Source organism: Tachyglossus aculeatus, chromosome 6, assembly GCF_015852505.1.
Source record: "Tachyglossus aculeatus isolate mTacAcu1 chromosome 6, mTacAcu1.pri, whole genome shotgun sequence".
Taxonomy (NCBI): Eukaryota; Metazoa; Chordata; class Mammalia; order Monotremata; family Tachyglossidae; genus Tachyglossus; species Tachyglossus aculeatus.
Window position 1 is genome coordinate 41,932,486 of NC_052071.1, and position 20,383 is coordinate 41,952,868.

The following is a 20,383-nucleotide window of genomic DNA, read 5'->3' on the forward strand; positions in this document are numbered from 1 at the left end:
ATTTACTGTTTGCAGAACACTGTACAAAGCACTTGGGAGAGTACAATGTAACAATGAACAGACACATTCCCCCTCCACAGCAAACTTACATTCTAGTGGGAGCTTAAAGTACTCCCTTACGCACTTAGTACAGTGCTCTGCCCACAGTAAGCCATCGACAAATACCAGTGATTGATTATCACTGAACAAAACCATCAACAAAATCTCGTCATACCTGTGAATAACCGTAAATAAGTCCTCCGTTGTGCGGGACGTCACAAATACTTCATCATCATATTCAGCTATAGATTCAGCTGTTTTGTCGCTGGCAAAAGTTTTCTCCTCAGCAGTTAGCTCCGAGGAAGCTCCTAAACATAGGAGATGAAAATAGAGATAATTATAGCACCCCCCCATCACTTTTTTTAAAAAAAGGTATTTGTTAATCGCTTACTATATGCCAGGCCCTGTACTAAGCACTGGGGGAGATACAAGATAATAAGGTTGGACAGAGTCCAAGTCACATATGGGGCTCACAGTCTTAATCCCCATTTTGCAGATGAGGAAACTGAGGCCCAGAGAAGTGAAGCGACTTGCCCAAGGTCACACAGCAGACAGGTGGAGGAGCTGGAATTAGAACCCAGGTCCTCTAATTCCCAGGTTCAGGCTCTTTCCACTTCTTTCCATTGGTGCAAATATTAAAATGTAGGCTCTATCCTGGACATGGCTGGGGGAGACACAGTATCCAGTATCAGAAGATCATGGCAAAACTCTTGGTCAGAGTAATCATTAACATCCCTACTTGGCTAAGTGGGAAACACACAGGGCTGGTCGTCAAGAGCCCTGGATTCTAATCCCATTTCTGCCACTTGCTTGCTCTGAGTCCTTGGGGAAGTCAATTAACTGTTCTGTACCTCAGTTTCCTCATCGGTAAAATGAGGATTAAATACCTGCTCTGCTACCCCCCTTTGACGGTGAGTCCCATGAGGGACAGGGACTGTGTCTGATCTGATGCAGATCTGAGCACTCAGCACTGTGTTTGGCTTACCATAAGCACTTGATAAATACCACAATAATAACATAAGGATAATAATAATTCCTCATAGGTTCTATTTCTCAAGCCCTTAATTATTTTCACTGCTGTCTTCTAATGTTCTCTTGGTTCTCTTATTCAACTGTTATGCAGTCTGTAAGTAAACATAACAGTCTCGGACGCTGCCTCCATGCCCATTAACTTTCACTCACCACCAGTAGAGTGTGAGAGGTCACATCTCTTTTTTATATATGGCAGAAAAGAGAGACAAAATTAAAACCCTGCAATTAAAAAATACATTATCGTGAGCACATTTTTCCCATTAAAACCTCTATCTCCTGTTATTTATAAAAGATCTCCGGGCGCTGACTGTGTTATGTAACCCCCATCTCTCTAACTAAAGACCCTAAATAAGGGTATACTTAGTTTTAATAAACCCCAGATCTGACTTCTTGAATTTGAAAAGATGTAGTGTAAAATTAGCTTTCCTGTTGCTTTTGTTTGCCATAGTTGAGAGGAGGGCTGGAGATGGAGGCTGGATTCCCGCTGAGGGAATTTCTGGCGTCGGCTCCCATCAGGGGTGGTGGGGCTTAGAGTTTGGGTGGAGGAGAAACAAACGGGTGTGATGAGAAGAAGCAGCGTGGCCTAATGGATACAGCACGGGCTTGGGAGTCAGATGGTCATGGGTTCTACTCTCAGCTCTGTCCCTTGACCTTGGTCAAATCATTTCACTCTTCTGTGCCTCAGTTCCCTCATCTGTAAAATGAGGTTTGAGACTGTGAGCCTCCCGTGGGACAGAGACTGAGTCCAACTCGATTGACTTGTATCCCCCCTCAGTACAGTGCCTGGTACATAGTAAGTGCTTAACAAATACCACAATTATTATTATTAGTATTATTATTACAGGCATTCTTTAAAGCAGTAATGATGGAGGGAGGCTCTCTCGCTCACCTGGTAGGCTGGGTCCTTCTCCACTGTCATCCCGTGGGACTGAACTCTCCCCCTTACCACCGGGTGAAGGGATATCGTCACTGACGGGAGAGGGGCTGGCATCCTGGTTCAGGGTGATGATAGGGCTAAGCGTCAGCCGTGGGTCCGCCGCCCCAGGCCAGGAGGGAGAAGGGGCGGCTGGCAGGTAAAGGACGCTGGGCTTCTTGGGGACCGGCGGGGGGATCTTACTCCTCTTCTTCTCGGCCTCTCCCACGCTCTGGAGGTTGATCCTGTCAGGCAGGGGCCTTCCCTTGGGGCCTGGCTCCTCTTCCCGCCCTCCAGGCCCTGGAAAGAACATGCCGGGAGAGCCGGAGGGAGGGGACAGGGTGGCCGACGAGGGCGAAGGCGACTCCGCCGGGCTCTTGGCATCTGGGGACAAGGGGGACTTTGGCTTCCGCACGACCGTGTAGATGTCCTGAGGGGAAGGCCTCTCCTGCCCGGCGAGCTGGCTGGGGGCCCACGGGGAGGTAGGCGAGGCCCACGGTGACTCCTCGGGGACGGGAGGGGGCTTTTGAGCCAGGCTGGGGGGCCTCTTGGCCACCGGAGGCTTCTCCGCCACGGGAGGCTTCACCTTCTTCTCAGGGAGGGCGAAGGCTTCCACCGCGGGCTCCTCGGACGGGTCCGGGCTGGCCGCGTTGTCTTCGGGCTCGGCCTTGCTGAAGGAGCGCAGGCGGACCGAGCGCAGGTCAGACTGAGTGACCACGGGCATGATGGGCTGGTTGGGGCCGGCCTTCTGGGCCAGCTTGGCCCCGAAGGTCGAGTCTGAGTGGTGCCGGCTCACCCTGGTCTTGCCCCGGAAGGTGACCTTCACTCCCGACGGGTCTGGGTAGGCTGGGGAGACCGGTGGAAGGTCAAAGGTCAGCAGCAACTTGGGACTGCGCTCCATTGGGGACGTCGGGGGCAGGGACGATTTCCTCTCCGGGATCTTTGGCCGCGTGCGGGCCCCTCCGCCGCCACCCGGGTGGGACAGGTGGCCCAGGATCAAGGACGTGGGCACGGTGGGAGTCGGCGTCTCCGACTGGCTGGAGTAGCCACTGGACGGCGACATCAGACCTGTCGGCCTCCCCGGGGAAGAGAGCCCCCGGGCCTCCGCCTCGGCAGACAGCTGGGAGGGAGTGGTGGCACGGGACGTGGAAGGGGAGGTGAGGGATTCGGAGCTCCCCCGGGCTGGCACGCGCTCCAAAACTGTGGTCCCCGTAGCCGTGCTGGAATTCGACAGGGACCGGTAGGGATCAGCGGCCTTCCAGTCCGAGAGGTACCAGTGGGGAGAGAAGTGGAAGCCCTCAGAGTCCCGAGGCGGGAGGGCCGCAGGGGTGTGGCCCTGGGCATCTGAGGGGAGGAAGTGATGCCCTTGGTGGTGGTGGTCTAGGGGGATGCAAAGGCTCCGGGGCCTCTGGTCTTTGGACAGGGCTGGCTCGTCTTTCACCAGGGAGACGCTACGCGTCGGCGGCGAGGGCTTCTTTTTGGCCTTCTTGAAAGAGATGCTCTTGGCCCTCCTCCGCCTGAGCTGGGCCTCCTGCTCGGGGCCCAGGGCAGAGACGTTGTCGGTGCTGGCGCTGCCGTCAGAACCGGCCCCGGGGTAGCTCGGGGCTGAGCTCTCGCTGGCCCCCCGGTCCTCTCCGCCACCCGCGTCCCCCGAGCACGCGGACCCCGAGTCCGTCGGCACCGAGAGCGACCGCTCCCGGAATCGACAGGCGCTCGGCTCCAGCTCCGGCCTCAATGAATCCAGTGCTCCCGAGCCGCTTCCAGGTGGCGGGCCAGGTTTGGGGTCTTCGGGCCCATGGCCTCTTGCCAGGGGGGATGTCGGGCAATGGGCCGACACTCCGCTCCTCGCCCGGTCATCCTGAGCGTCGAAAAAGGAACCCGGCCCGTCGCAGTCGGCAGGAGGGAGCACGTTGGCAGTCAGAGACAGTCGAGGGTCACCCGATGAGGAGCGCCGGGCCTCTCCGCTGACAAGAACGCTCCGGCCAGGGCTGGAAGGGGCCGTGTGATCAAAGGAACTGCCCTGCCAAGATGGGGAGAACGTCGAGTCCTTGGGTCCATTGCAGGAAGCCGGCACATTGTAGAACATGCTCTCCATGCTGGGGGAGGTGGGGCCGCAGCAGGTCTGGATGCTATCCCCGAGGTCACTGAGCGTCTTCCTCAGTGCTGGAGGGAGAGACCTGGGGGGACAAGTCTGACCGCATGAGTTTCTTCCGTTCCCCACCTCCGGAGCCCAGTTACACGAGGCCGAGTCCACGATGGGGGAGTGTGGATGATGGGACGCAGGGCCGTTGCTATGACCTGGAGGAGGAAAGGGAAATGGGACATTAGCTCCCGGAGCCTGGAGTTCCCTGCCGGCCCGGCGGCTCAGTAGCCTTCTCGTTTGCCGGCCGGCCCAAGCTGGAAGAGATCGCCCCATCTGTTTTATCGATACCAACAGGACTTTGGCCGTCTAGTACCAGAGGACAAGAAAACATCCTGCAGCCCAGCTTCCCCACAAGGTTTTTCTAGGCAGTTTAAGTGATTGTTTCACTCTCTGGAACACTGTCAGCTGGGTAGATTAAATTAGGGCCCTTTTCAACATTTTCACAGGGAGTCTGAAATTAAAGACTTGAAAACGAGGGTGTCTTGTCTCTGAGGATGAGATCAAAAGTCTGGAAACAAGACAGAGAGAACTGCATGACTCCACTGTTCAGATCTGGGCATCAAGGTTACTTCTCTGAGAGTTTGGTGGCAGTTTTAAAGTTTTAAAGCGTTATATTATGACTTTTTCTCATGTAAAAAGATAGAGACCCACCACTTCTGCTAAAAACAGACAATGATGCATAACGAGTCCTACATTTTTCCAGGACCCGATAATTTTATGAAATATTTAAATAAATATTTTTTAAAAATGTATTTGAAAAGAGAAAGTGAAAAGAGGGTAGAGGGAATATTTCTCTTCAACTCAAAACAAGGGTGTTAAACTAATTCGTCTCCATGGGAGAGGTTTCTCTAATTCAGTCGTGATTTTTTGATAATGTAAAATACTATATTATTTAAACGTTCATTGGAGGAAAAAATAATCTAGTTTTCACAGTAAAGAAAGAAAGCCCTTCAAATTTTAAATCCAAATCGTGTTCTTTCCCCAGAGAAAACTTTACTCCCTCAGGTATTTGGGATTGGAAACCCACAGCACCTAAGCTGACACCATTTGAAGGGAACAACCCCCTAAGGTTTCTGGTGGACTTTTCGCAACCGGCTTTCAAGGCCAGCTGCTGCTCTACCAAAAAGTTTCTTCATTCCCAGTACGCATCCCACTGACCCCTCCAAGACCGCCAATGGCCCGTGGTTTCCGTCTCACTCCGTCTCCATATTACTAGGGTTCCTTGGGTGTTCCCCACAGCAGAAGCGGGGTGAGGGGCAGGGAGGGGTTCGGTGATGGTGTTGTCACCTTGGTCTCGCAGGGAAAGGCTAGGAAATCCGATAATGGTCCGTCTCCGTCTCAAGGTGGACTTGGGGTTCATGGCTGTCTCTGTGTTAAACAGGGAGTAGCGCGAACTGGCATGTTTATCAAACTGCTGTCCTGTAGCCAAAATAAACACACGGGATTCATCCCGGTTTCTTTTCGAGTGTGAATGGAGATCAAATGGGAGCGGATGGTGGAGATGGATGGTGGTGGCGATGGGTTAAGAGCATGAGGTGGGGACTCCGGGAAGGTGTTAGCACTTGTACTGGCTCTGCCTCTCAGAGTTTCTGGCCCCACTCTCATCACCCCAGTGTCTGGGAGCCCTTGAGGAGTGAGAAACTATGAGATCAGGACTGGGATTTCAGTCACATACAACCTCAGAGGTGAATTTCATCATTAGCGATGTCATCTTTTGGTTTTTTAATCGTATCCGTTAAGCACTTACGAGAGGCCAGGCGCTGTACTAAGCACTGGAGTAGATACAACCTAATTGGGTTGAACAAAGTTCAGGGCCCGCAGGGGGGTTCACGGTCCTAATCCCTGCCTGGCCTAGTGGCAAGAACCCAGGTTTGGGTGTCAGAGGACGTGGGTTCTAATCCCAGCTCTGCCACTTGTCTGCTGTGTGACCTTGGGCAAGTCACTTAACTTCTCTGTGCCTCAGTTACCTCATCTGTAAAATGGGGATTAAGAACCGTGAGCCCCACGAGGGACAACATGATTGCCCTGGCACTTAGAACGGTGCAAGCACATAGCGCTTGACAAATACCATCATCATCATTATTATTATTTTAAAGATGAAATAACTGAGGTACAGAGAAGTAAAATGACTTGCCCAAGGTCACACAGCAGACAAGGGCCAGAGCTGGGATTAGAACCTGGGTCCTCTGACTCCCGGGCCTGTGGTCTTCCCATGCAGCTTCAAATGCAAAGGACAACAACATCTGTGAGAGAAATCTCTAGGGCCATAGATCTTTTCCCTCTTTCAGACAGGGTTGCCGATCTTGTGAAGTCAGTTTGACCTCTGACCCTCCCACCTCCATGATCATTTTATCAAGGTAAGAAGCCACGGCCTGTCAGGGGAAACCAGAGGGTCCCATTTCCTCCGACCTCAAGGGACAGCATTTAAACCAAAGGTGACTCCGTGCCTGCATGCCTTTAGTCCCTGTCAGGCCTGGATCCATGCTCAACAGCGTGAGAAGCAATGCGACCCAGTGGAAAGAGCACAGGCCTTGGAGTCGGAGGACCTGGGTTCTAATCCCGCCTCCACCACTTGTCTGTTGTATGACCTTGGGCAAGTCACTTCAATTCTCTGTGTCTCAGTTTCCTTATTTGTAAAATGGGGATGAGCCCAGTGTGGGACATGGACTGTGTCCAATCTGATAAAAATGTAGTCCAATCTCGTTAGTTTGCATCTACCCCTGTGTTTAGTACAGTGCCTGGCATATAGTAAGCGCTTACCAAATACCATAAAAAAAATCCCGATTCTCCAAAACGTCCTGCAATTGGGCCGTGGGTCAGATGGCTGGAGAGGGAGCAATTCAGCAGTGCATGAGTTTGGAAGTTTACATCAGAAATTTGCAGGAATGAATGAATGAATGAATGAATGAGTGAATGAGAAGCAGCAAGGCCCAGTGGATGGAGCACGGGCCTGGGCAACAGAAGGACCTATGTTCTAATCCCGGCTCTGCCACTTATCTGCTGTGTGACACTGGGCTAATCACTTAACTTCTCCATGCCTCAATTCTCTCATCTGTAAAATGGGGATTAAGATCTGTGAGCCCCACATGGGACTTGGACTGGATAAAAACTGACTTGTGAGTATCTGCCCCAGCATTTAGTACAGTGTCTGGCACGTAGTAAGTGCTTAATAAATGCCATAAAAAAGTCTCTGGTGGGAAAAGTTTTTTCTCAGCATATCAAGTGGACACAACACACTCAACCCTATTGCAGGGAAAGATGGATATCCTTCTAAGGTGATATTCCCAGTCAGTCTGGAAAACACGCAGACAGTTGGGAACAGGGAGTGAGGAGGGAATGGATGGATGGAGACAGGTGACAGTGAAAACCAATGTCCCCCTCCCTCACTCTGCTCCTACTCAGCCTCCTCGCTGACCTCCCTGCTTTCTGTCTCTCTCCACTCCAGTCCATACTTCACTCTGCTGCCCAGATCATTTTTCTACAAAACCATTCGGTCCATGTTTCCCCTCTCCACAGGGATCTCCAGAATGCCACAAGTGTTCAATAAATACAATGGATTAATTGATTGATTTGTGGCAAGCTTTGTGTGGGCAGGTAAACAACACACAGAATAAAACAAAAACAAAAAACAATTGAACTCATTCAAGTAATAAACTTGAACTGCAAGGTTTATAATGACTGTGGATCTAGGCTCAGAGCTCTCTGAATCTTTAGGAGAGAGGGAAGGAAAAGGGAACTGTTAGCAGTGGTCTCTAGGAGAAGGGGATAACAGTGAGAGGCAAAGAGTTTTTGCCAGGGTACGGATCATGGGAGGATGATTCTGAGTAGTAGCAGAGTACAAGTTCCACATTTACTTGATCCCCATTTGGGCACGGATCTGAGAGAAGTCAGAGCCCAGTCTGAAGACATCATCATCAATCGTAATTTATTGAGCGCTTACTATGTGCAGAGCACTGTACTAAGCGCTTAAAGACATCAATGTGTGCAAGGAAAACGGGAATCTCATTAGAAGGGTTATCGGGTAGATGTGAATCTGCGGAAGCAGGGGTGAAACGTCACCCTGCCTGTGTTTTCTAGTGATTCCCCCTTCCACCAAGCACAGAGATTTCGGAGGACACCGGATGAGTCACATTTACTGCTGGGAGAACCAAGGTGAGAACAGGAAACAGGTTAAATCAGACTAATGGCTGAAGAGATATTCGTTATGTGGAAGACACTGAGTGGCGTGGTCGAGTGGTAGAAAATAAGGGATGACATTACAGATGGCAAAATACAAGTTTGGAAACAAAGCATGTACACATTTCCCTTTAGGTCTTATTCAGCCCTGCTTGCTGCTTGTTTTCCCTGAGATCTGTGCACTGTCAATTTCCTCATTCATTTTTGTATGTCCCTGGCAGACTTGAGAATCTGTTCCATTCTAATCCTCCTTGACCTCTCAGTTGCCTTCGACATGATGGACTACCCCAGTTATTCTGGACACTGTCTTCTCCTGCTTCGCCTCCTCACCCTTTGGCCACTCCTATTCAGGCTCTTTCTCAGGCTTCTCCTCTGCCTCCCACCCCCTAAAACTGTTGGAGTCTGTCAGAGTTCCTTTTTGGTCCCCTTCTATTCTCCATCTGTTACCACTCCCATGGAGAACTTATTTTCTCCCATGTCTTCAACTACCATTGCTATGCAGATGACTCCCAAATCTACATCTCCAGTCCTAACCTGTCTGCTTCTCTGCAGTTTCTTACTTCCTCCTGCTTTCACAACATCTCTAATTGGATGTCCCTCTAACACCTCCAACTTAACATGTCCAAAACAGAACTCCTCATCTTCCCACCCAAACCCTATCTTCCCTGTGACTTTCCCATTACTGTAGACATCACTACCATCCTCCTTCTCAAGCCTTGGCATTATCCTTGACTCATTTCTCTCATTCAACCCACACAGAGCACTGTACTAAGCACTTACTACACTACAACCTCACCCACATTCTGCCTTCGGCCTGGAACTCCCACCACGTTCACATCTGACAGACGATCACTCTCACCCTCCTTCGAAGCCTTATTAAAATCACAACGCCTACAAGAAACTCTTCCAGATTAAGCCCTCATTTTTCCTACTCCTTCTGTGCTGTGCATTACACTTGCTCTTGGACTTATTCCTTTTCAGCACTTGATATTCACCCCCTTTCAGCCTCAAATTTGCCCTTACTTTTGGTCATGACTACCCCCTTATTTTTGGCCCAAGATTTGCCCCTGCTTTAGGCCTCAGTTTCACATTTACTTCTGGTCTCAGCTCCCTCCTCTCTCTTTCCTTCCTACTGAGTCAATACGGCTCCTATTTTCTCCTGAATCAACATTCTTTCAGCCTTGTTTTTTTTTTTCCAGCATCAATGGGTTGCCCCAAAATGGCCCTACAATTTTGGCCCTCAGCCTCTCCATTGTCACTCCACAGTAACCATTAAGTCCCCCAAATGTGCCAAGGGCCTAGGAGAATTTAGCACAAGTCTCGGCAAATTGTTCTTCACCTTTCCCCAGGATCGGCACTGGCTACTAATAATACTACAAGGTCCACTTCCTATTCTGTGGGGCTTTAATCTCCTGCCCTCTCCATCCCCTCTCTGCTCCCCCTTTCTCAGAAAAATGACCCCAGGAAGTCTAGTCAATAGCTCATTTTGGGCTGGGAACAGGTCTACCAATGCTGGGAAGAAGTGTGGCCTAGTGGACAGAGCATGGACCTGGGAAACAGAAGGACCTGAGTTCTAGTGCCAGCTCTGCTGCTTGTCTGTTGCATAACCTTGGGCAAGTCACTTAACTTCTCTGTGCCTCAGTTACCTCATCTGTAAAACGGGGATTAAGACGTGAGTCCCATGTGGAACAGGGACTGTGTCCAGCCTGCTTACCATCTACCCCAGCGCTTAAAAAAGTGCCTGGCACAAAGTAAGTGCATAACAAATACCATAAAAAAATACTCTGTTATATTTAACTCTCCCAAGCGCTTCGTACAGTACTCTGTACACAGCAAGTGTTCAATAAATACAATCGATTGATAACTACAGAGAATTTCCTGCCCCCTCAAGAAGCATGACTTATATTTTTCTCTAAAACACCTGGAGTCCTTTACATTCACTCCCAGTGGGTAAAAACCCCATATGTGTTTGCGGGCTTTGGATCCCTCTGCTATTTCTCTACCCTAAGCCCTGCTGGTATAGTGGCATCACTGTCTGTAGTGTGTACTCATTTTAAAGTATTCACCCACACCCATTGACATTTCTAAGCCACAAAGGACATGACGTCTTTAAGTTCTTCGGGAATCTTTTCTGTTATGAAATTCGGGCAACGCAGTTAGTAGCGTGGCTGAAGCGCCACCAGAACATGTGCCAGCCCCAGAGCCTTAGGTGAGGAGAAGAATTACAGCGTAGAATGTGCTGGTAGATGAAGAGGCTGGGATGCAGAGGAGAACCGTGTGAGCCCCAGAAACTCTACCAGAGACGTTGATGGGCACGATGTTGGCTTGGGTGGAGCAGGACTGATGCCACCTCTTCTCCTCCAGGATGGGTACGGGGAAGGGTCTTCCCCAGGCAATCTGCTTGTCTGGCGTGCTAGGCAGGCTCAGAGAGGACTCGGGGGGCCGCACACCCTGCGTGGTGGTCTCACTTTCATTCACCCGTCGCGTTGTTGGCTGTTGGGAGAAAGTCACACAGAAATGGGTTGAAGGAAAAAGCAGCATGGCTTAGTGGACAGGGCAGGGAAGGTCCTGGCTTCTAGTCCATGCTGTGTGCAGTGTGACCTAGGGCAGTTCGCTTCACTTCTCTGTGTCTCAGTTACCTCACCTGTAAAAATGGGGATTGAGACTGTGAGCCCCACGTGGGACAGGGACTTGTCTAACCCGATTTGCTTGTATCCACCTCAGTGCTTGGAATGGTGACTGGCACGTAGTAAGTGCTTTAACAAATACCACAGTTAACTGTTATTATTATCATGAGCCTGGGACTCAGAAGGTCACGGGTTCTAATGGCCGCTCCACCACTCGTCTGCTGCGTGACCTCAGGCAAGTCACTTCACTACTCCGTGCCTCAGTTACCTCATCTATAAAATGGGAATTTAGACTTTGAGCCCCGTGTGGGTCAGAGACTGTGTCCAACACGGTTTGCTTGTCTTCAACCCCAGCGCTTAGAACAGTTCCTGGAACATAATAAGCGCTTAACAAATACCACAATTATTATTATTATTACTATTACAGTGCCTGACACATAGTAAGAACTTAACAAATATCACAATTATTATTCAATTAATAATAATAATAATAAACAGTGACTTTCCAGATTGATTGCTTTTGGGGGTTCAGTCAAAAGACTGGAAGAGTTGTTTAGGAGATCAGTAAAATGTCCGGGATGAGACAAGCCAGAGAGGTTCCCTAGAAATCTGGGCTGTCAGTGCCTTTGGTTCCATAATGCAATGCTCCTGGGTGCTTGGGCAGTGAATATTTCTGCCAAGTCTGTTGAATTGTACTCTCCCAGGTGCTTAGTACAGTGCTCTGGACACAGTACACTCTCAATAAATACCATCGATTGAATCCCTTGGGATCTCTCTGCTTGTAATTCTGGTCTTCTCCTGGCTTGAGAACCTTGATCAATCTCTCAGGGCTCCATGGGGTTCACAGTCTTAATCCCCATTTTACAGATGAGGTGAATGAAGGATAGAGAAGTGAAGTGATTTGCTCAAGGTCACACAGAAGACAAGTGGATGAGCGGGGATTAGAATTTAAGTCCTCCTGACTCTCAGGCCTCTGCTTTTTCCACTATAGGCCACGCTGCTTCTCAGCTTCTCAGGTTGCTATGGAAGAGGGGGCGGTGAATATCAAAGCGGAGAAAAACCGCTCCTTTCTTCTGAAAACCCAGCTTCTCAGTTGCTTCCAGGGGTGATTAAATTGCCCAGTCTAACCGAATAGACAGCATTCTTACAATCTGCTGTAAACTAGTTGCCAAAGACAGAAAAAGATCTAGGGGCTTTGAAATCTGGCCTTTCCACTGGAGAAAAGGAGACACTCACCATAAATACAAATTCGAGGCGCTTGGCTGACTGAGGCTTTGGGGTGGGCGTGGGCTCAGGAGGCGTGTCTGGTTGCTGGTGAGCAGAATAGCGGAATGTCTGTCCAGTAATTCTGACTTCTGAGTACTGCTCCTCATATTCTTCTGAAAAATAAAGCCACCAAAATTTTTGAGGCTGCGTCAGGCTGACCCTCATGCCCATGGTCCCAGGGCACACCCCATCAGCATTCTTCGAGAACCAGGAAAGTTGGGGCTGTGCTGAGCCGGCTTGGCACAAATGCCAAAGTCACCTTGGGAATCTGGTCCAGGCCTGTGCCAAGTCTGCAGTTATGGGCTAGGCCTCTCCTCACCTTTCCAGGATTCCAATTTGTCAGTCCGTCAGTCACTCGTACTTATCGAGTGCTTACTGTGTGCAGAGCACTGTACTAAGCATAATATTCATGGGGGGAGTGGGGAGAAGGGAGATTTTAGCAATTGCCTCAGGAGAGTTCTCTCCCCAAGGGAGCCGCAGCAGCCAGGCTGATCAGCTGTTGTGGGGGAAGGAAGAGAGAGACCAGACTTCACTGACTGCCGCAAGAAAGTTGTTATTATGAAAACTTACTCCGGCAGGTCCATGTCAGGTGGAGAACCCACTAAAAAGTCCACTCAAACTCTGAGCTCCCCTGTTGATTAAGAGCAAGGTGGAGCCATGTGCCATGACTTTGGAGCCTGTTGGCCATGAATGAACTACGCAGACAGACCACTGGTGACTTTCTTGATTTCAGGACACTGGTTGCTTTCTTGATTTCGAGGACAAGAAAAGGGAGGATGCGTGAATGGAGGAGAAATTAGAATTCAGGAAAATAACATGACCCGCAGTATCCGCTCTCGCCAAACCATCCCAGAATTTCTCAATTTCTACTCAGCCTCTCCTTGGTTAAAAGTATTCTGCCCTTGCCCTGCCTCTCACAGACCCTCCACCGCCAAACAGACAGGGAAGAAGCCTGGTGCCGTGGATCTGGGGAGGAGCTGGTTACGCAGGTGGGTTCGGAGATAGAGCTTCTTTCCATCATTCAATCAGGGCTTCATCCTAGGCCGTGCCGATATTCCTGTCTCTAGAACGCATAAGAGCTGACTGTCTGCATTCTTCGGAGACAACAGCCTGGAAGGTCAAAGCTGAATTCTGTGTTTTGAACGCTCGCCTCCCTTCACTTACCCTTGATGCTCTGTTCCGGCCTTCGGAAGCTGCTACTCTTGCATGCGGACTCCCCATCACAGACCCTCACTTCTCCACCCCCTCCCCATCTCCCTAACACGCCGACCAGCTCCTCACCCCTGTCCCCTCAGCCTTGCCATACCTTGCAGCAAACTCTGGAGATTAAGCTGAGCCTCGTGATGCAGCTCCTCCATACAGGGTGGCCTGCCCGCCGTGAGGAACACGTTCATTGGTTGTTGCCATGACGACTTCGAGTGGGCCGCTTTCTTGCTCTCCACATCCAAGTTAGAGGCAGCTAGGAAAGAAGAGAATGAAGTTCGACTGGAGATCCTGAATGAAGTCCACAGGGAGGCCTGACGGCAAGCTGAGGAAAATCCGTGGGACGGAGGTTTGGTCTGATGAAACTTCCAGGAGGAACTGTGGCCAACTTTTTCCAGAGGGGTGTCACATTATTAATTAATCGTATTTATTGAGAGCCTACTATGTGCAAAGCACAGTACTAAGCACTTGGGAGAATACAATAGAACATCAAATAGTCATTCATTCATTCAATCGTATTTATGGAGCACTTACTGTGTGCAAAACACTGTACTACGTGCTTGGAAAGGACAATGCAGCAATAAAGAGAGACAATCTCTGCCCACGATGGGATCACAGTCTCCTGCCCACAAATGAGCTCTCAATCTAGAGACTTACCTGTTCTGAAGAACTGTGGTCAGTTGGAGATAATACTACTACTAATAATGATGGTATTTGTCAAGTGCTTACTTTATGCCAGGCACTGTACTGAGCGCTGACCAAGAGGCCAAAGATGCTCTGTTAAGGGCCAGTTAGTGTAGGAGCCAAGCTAGTCATCAATACCTCACTAAAAAGCCTAGCAAGGCTTCACCTTCCTAATATGGTATTTCCAGATCAGTCAGTCGCAACACCAAAGGAAAGGTGCCATTTCAGTCTTCCCGCTAATTCTCAACTTTATCCCCCGACTCTTAGCTTTGCTACTGGGTTAGGTGGAAAGGACTTAGAAAAACCCCTTTCCGAGAGTCGCCTCCTGGATCAAGTCAGGCTAACCGGAAGAGATTGATTTCTTACTGTTAGGAATCTAACAGTTATACAATTATACACAGTGCAACGCATATTCTATAATCTGCAATAAGCAACAGCAGACGAGTGGTGGAGCGGCGATTAGAACCCATGACCTTCTGAGTCCCAGGCTTGTGTTAATAATGCATATTGTTAGGAATCTAATGCATAAGATTAGGCATATGATAATCTGCATATACACATATGCAGATTGTGTTAGGAACTGTAATTCAGTTATAAATATACTGATGTTGTATTAAGTGCTTATAATCACAGAGCTAACCACAAGGGTAGATTCAAGATAATCCATTCATCAGTCAATCGATCAGTGGTATTTACTGAGTACTTACTGTGCACAGAGCACTGTACTAAGTACTTCGTAGATGTTTTTCCTGCCCACAGCAAGCTTACAGTCTAGAGGGAGAGAGAGTCTCTGTCCTACATGAGGTTCACAGTACACAAGGGAGGGGAGAACATGTGACAAATCCCTTAACTTCTCTGTGCCTCAGTTCCTCACCTGTATGGTGGGGATTAAGACTGTGACCCCATGTGGGACACAGACTGTGTGCAATCTGATTATTTTGTATCTACCCTAGCACTTAGTATGGTGACTGGCACATAGTACATAGCACTGGCACTTTGAAAAAAATACCATTAAATAAAAAAACACATATTTTTGGTTTCCATTCAGCTCTCTGAAAACGCCTCCCAACCTCTTTTCTCCCAGAAGGATATATTTAATTTTGATCTCACACTTCTTTCAACATTTAGCATCTCTTCTGGGCATCCCACCCAAAGGAATTACGGGGAGAGAATAAAACAAGGTCTCTGCCCTTAAGGAGCTTACATTCTGTAAGGAGTTTATGAAATAAAAATGTTTGTACCAGAAACTATAAGAGCAGAGATAATAATAATAATAATGGCATATGCTAAGCCATTACTATGTGCCAAGCATTAAGCGCTTATTATGTGCCAAGTACTGTACTAAGCACTGGGGTGGATACAAGCAAATCGTGTTGGACACAGTCCCTGTCCCACATGGGGCTCACAGTCTAAATCCCCATTTTACAGATGAGGTAACTGAGGCCCAGAGAAGTGAAGTGGCTCGCCCAGGGTCACACTGCAGACAAGTGGCAGAGCTGGAATTAGGACCCAGGACCTTCCAACTCCCAGACCCGTGTTCTATCCACTAGACCACGGTGCTTCTCGACGATGATCTTAGAACCAATGTACCCTGGAATGGGTGGCCGTGGATTCATTTCTCCGGAAAAGTCTTTAACAACAGAACAGATCCTCACCTGTCTGGAAGGATGTAGGTGTCATCCTGAGTGAAGGGGAGTGGGAGGGATGTGGAGGTTCCCGCCTGCCTTCGGGGCCTAAAAATAGGAGGAATTGTGCTGTGTTCGAGCTGGTTTCGTGGGTGAATAAGGGGAGAGGGCATTTCATCTTTACCCACTAGGTGTTGCTAACGAACAGCATACCAGAGTTGCCAGTCATTTCAATTTCAATTTAATCGTATTTCTTGAGTGCTTACTGTCAATCCATTATTCAGATTTCCACAACGCCCCAGTACCGTGAAAATCCCTGGGACGAGGGTGGACAGCGAGGGCCCTCCAAAGAACCAGGCTCCGCACCGCACGGTGGAGTGGATAGAGCACAGGCCTGGGGGGCAGAAAGTCATGGGTTCTAATCCCGGCTCCACCACTTGTCTGCTGTGTGACCTTGGGCAAGTCGCTTCACTTCTCTGTGACTCAGTCACCTCACCTGTAAAAAATGGGGATTAAGAGTGTGAGCCCCATGGGGGACAGGGACTGTGTCCAACCCGATTTGCTTGCATCCACCCCAGTGCTTAGTACAGTACTTGGCACATAATAAGCACTTAATGCTTGGCACATAGTAATGGCTTAGCATATGCCATTATTATTATTATTATCCCTGCTCTTACAGTTTCTGGTACAAACATTTTTTATTTCAAAAGCTCCTTATAGAATGTAAGCTCCTTAAGGGCTTACCAAGTACCGTAATTATTATCATAGTTATTATCAATCAATCAATCAATCAATCAATCATATTTACTGAGCGCTTACTGTGTGCAGAGCTCTGTACTAAGCGCTTGGGAAGTACAAGTTGGCAACATATAGAGACAGTCCCTACCCAACAGTGGGCTCACAGTCTAAAAGGGGGAGGCAGACAACAAATTATGACACCAAATGCAGCATATTGGCAGGGAGACTAAAGTGTTCAGTCAGTCAGTCGTATTGATTGAGCGCTTACTGTGTGCAGAGCACTGTGCTAAGCACTTGGGAGAGTACAATATAACAATTTAACAGACACATTACCTGTCCACAATGAGCTTACAGTCTAGAGGGGGGAGACAGACATTAATATAAATAAATAAAATTACAGATATGTAGATAGGTGCTGTGGGGCTGGGAGGGGGGGGATGAATAAAGGAAGAGAGTAAGGTTGACGCAGAAGGGAGGGGGAGAAGAGGAAAGGAGGGTTTAGTCAGGGAAGGCCTCTTGGAGGAGATTTGCCTTCAATCAATAGTATTTATTGAGAGCTTACAATGTTCCGAGCACTATAGAACAGAATTAGCAATCACATTCTCCGCCCAAAACGAGCTTAATTTCTAGAGGATGACATTAAAGCAGCGTGGCCTATTGGAAAGAGCCCGGGCTTTGGAGTCAATGGTCACGGGTTCAAATCCCACTCCACCAACTGTCAGCTGTGTGACTCTGGGCAAGTCACTTAACTTATCTGTGCCTCAGTTACCTCATCTGTAAAATGGGGATTAAGACTGTTAGCCACCCTTGAGACAACCTGATCACCTTGTAACCTCTCCAGCGCTTAGAACAGTGCTTTGCACATAGTAAGCGCTCAATAAATGCCATTATTATTATTATCCTCTTGCCACCAACTCTTGGCACCTGAATCAATCAATAGCATTTACTGAGCACTTATTTTGTGCAGAGCACATACTAAGTGCTTGGGACAGTATCAATACATCAGAATTAGCAGATGCGTTCCCTGCCCCTAACAACCTCTGAACCAGCTCGATGATATTCACACGCTCTCCATTTTCCCATCCTTATTTGGACGTAAAGTTGACTCGATCTAGAAACAGCAAGCCCTCCCAGGCCAAGGATCAGCGGGACGTTCAGTGATGTGCCCTGGGCTTTTACCAGCCTGTTTACTGATGACTTATGACAGTTGAAAGCCCAGCTGAAGTCAAGATATTCATCTTTCATTTCCCCATCTCTCTGACCGGTAAGAAGATTATATTAATCTAACGGATCTGCTTTCACAAAGCTAAGCAGGGTAATACTCTGTTTTCTTCCAAGGGATTACAAATTCATTTTTTTTGATGACTTTGTTCCACTAAACCAGACAGATCTTCACTTCATCAGACGGTCCCTTTGTCCTTCTTAAGATACCAGCACATCACTTGATCTCACGGAGGTTGCCGGAAAAACCTCCATTCTCCTCAAGAGCTTTAAATGATATCCAGTGACCTTGCAAAGATGATAGCCAATTCCTCAAATTCCTCAGCCGTACTTATTATTAGGGATTTTAGATTGGAATACACCCAGTGATTTGCGTGGCCCAGTGAACAGTGAACAGGACCTGGGTTCTAGTCCTGGCTCGGCACTTGTCTGCACTGTGACCTTGGGCAAGTCACTTCACTTCTCCGTGCCTCAGTTACCTCATCTGTAAAATAGGTATTTAGGATTGTGAGCCCTGTGTGAGACAGAGACTGTGTCCAACCTGATTACCTTGCATCTACCCTCATTTATAAAATGGGGATTAAGATTGTGAGCCCCATGTGGGTCAGGGACTGTGTCCAACTCAATTTGCTTTATCCGCCCCAGCATTTAGTACAGTGCCTGGCACATAGTAAGTGCTTAACAAATACCACAATTATTATTATCCCAATGCTTAGAACAGTGCCAGCCACATAGAAGACGCTTAACAAATACTCCAAAAAAATAGGCTTTCCCCAGAGATTTCTCTGTTTCACTTTCTGTCCTCCCATCCCATGTATTATTTGCTCATCCTGTGGGATGACTATTGAGGTAAAAAGAGAAAAAAAAAAAGGTATAAAAAGTCCTCTGTCTCTGGTGAAATTAATGATCAGCTCTTCCTCCCTGTCTAGTAAAGCGACTACCTGTTTCCTTTGTTCTCCCTTGTGACCCTACAGCCAGATTTCCTCTGCAGCTTTGCTTTCCACACCTCCCCGCTGCTTGCCCTTCCCCACCCCTACCGGTTTTCCTAGACATAACTTGTCTGTCTTATTTTCCTGCTTATTTTTTCCCTTTTTGTTCCTTTGTTAAATCTTTGTCTCATGAATAAAAAAGAAATACTGACAAGGTTCCCTTGTTTATTTTACCTTCTCTTCCCTTGTTTCCCAGAGAGGGCTTTTCCCCCCCTCCCTCCGAAGCTGCTTGGGAACTTCCTCTTTCTCTCTCTCTGATTTCCTGAGTTGGAATCCCAATGGGAAAAGGGAGGCTGGGGCTGGCTGGAAGCTTGTGGAAGTGGGGACTATCTTTGTTCATCCCAGACTTGCTGTTCTCTGTTACTCATGGAAAGTCAAAGCTGGAGGGCAAAGAGGATCTCCAACAACCAGAAGCCAGGAGCCTAGTAGTTAGAGCACGGGCATGGGAGTCAGAGAATCTGGGTTCTAGTCCCAGTTTTTCCACGTGTCCGCTGTGTGACCTTGGGCAAGTCACTTCACTTCTCTGTGCCTCAATTACCTTATCGGTAAAAGAGGGAAAAAATCCTACTCCCTCCTACTTAGACTTTTAGACTGTGAGCCATTTTAGACTGTGAGCCCACTGTTGGGTAGGGACTGTCTCTATATGTTGCCAACTTGTACTTCCCAAGCGCTTAGTACAGTGCTCTGCACACAGTAAGCGCTCAATAAATACGATTGATTGATTGATTGATTAGACGGTGAGCCCTGTGTGGGACTGGGACTCTGATTATTTTGTATAATGTTTGTCTTCCCCTCTAGACTGTAAACCCATTATGGGCAGGGAACATGTCTGCCACTCTGTTGTACTGTACTCTCCCAAGAGTTTAGTATAGTGCTTTGCACATAGTAAGTGCTCAAAAAATGATGATGATGATGTACCTCAGCACTTAGTATTCTGACTGGAACATAGTGAATGCTTGACAACAACGAAAAAAACCAACAGATCATGAGAAGGGAACACAGATAAGTGCTTAGCGGATGTGGGAAAGAGGCTTGGTACCCAATTAGCCTTCTCATGATGCTGACGGACTGAAGAAAATCGGGTAGGGCAAGTGAAAGAAAAATCATGGTCTATTGGAAAGAATCCTCTCGGGGTCGCACCTGGAGAGTTTCCAGTACACTACCAGTCTGGACTACAGGAGGGAGAGTCAAGCAGAGGCCTACCCACTCCATTCCTAGTTTGGCCAGCGAGAGGAAGGCAATCTGCTACAAGTCAAAATTCACCCATGCTGGGCAGCAGTGGCACGGGAGAGAGTCAAGGGCGCAGACTCGAGCTCTGCACACAGTTTGCGCTCAATAAATACGACTGAATGAATGAATGAATGAGTTTACTGTGCAGAAGGCAGCAATGGTAAACCATTTCCGGATTTTTACCAAGAAAACTCTCTGGATCCACTACCAGAACGACTGCAGATGGAGTTGGGGCATTCTGGGAGAGATGTGTCCGTGGTGTCGCCATGGGTCGGAGACGACTCGACGGCATAAGACAAGATAATGGAAAGAACACAGGACTGGGAGTCAGAGGACCTGGGTTCTAATCCCAACTCTGCCACTTGTCTGCTGTGTGACCTTGGGTGAGTCTCTTGGCTTTTCTGGGCTGCGGTAATCATGTCAGTAAAATGGTGTCTGTTATATTGTTGTATATACTCTCCAAAAGTGCTCAGTACAGTGCTCTGCACACAGTAAAT

General features: G+C 48.4%; 1 protein-coding gene across 2 annotated transcripts in view; it reads right to left on the reverse strand.

The window, feature by feature from the left end:
• Nucleotides 1-20,383, reverse strand: part of NHSL2 (NHS like 2) — a 166,360-nt gene that overhangs the window by 3,344 nt on the left and 142,633 nt on the right. For both annotated transcript variants that reach the window (XM_038748435.1, XM_038748434.1), the window contains exons 2-7: nt 13,503-13,655; nt 12,167-12,309; nt 10,601-10,796; nt 5,415-5,546; nt 1,961-4,282; nt 215-347 (exon numbers count right to left, since the gene is read on the reverse strand). In XM_038748435.1, the coding sequence (XP_038604363.1) occupies nt 215-347; nt 1,961-4,282; nt 5,415-5,546; nt 10,601-10,796; nt 12,167-12,309; nt 13,503-13,590 (3,014 nt within the window). In that variant the 5' untranslated portion in view covers nt 13,591-13,655. The remainder of the gene's footprint in view (nt 1-214; nt 348-1,960; nt 4,283-5,414; nt 5,547-10,600; nt 10,797-12,166; nt 12,310-13,502; nt 13,656-20,383) is intronic.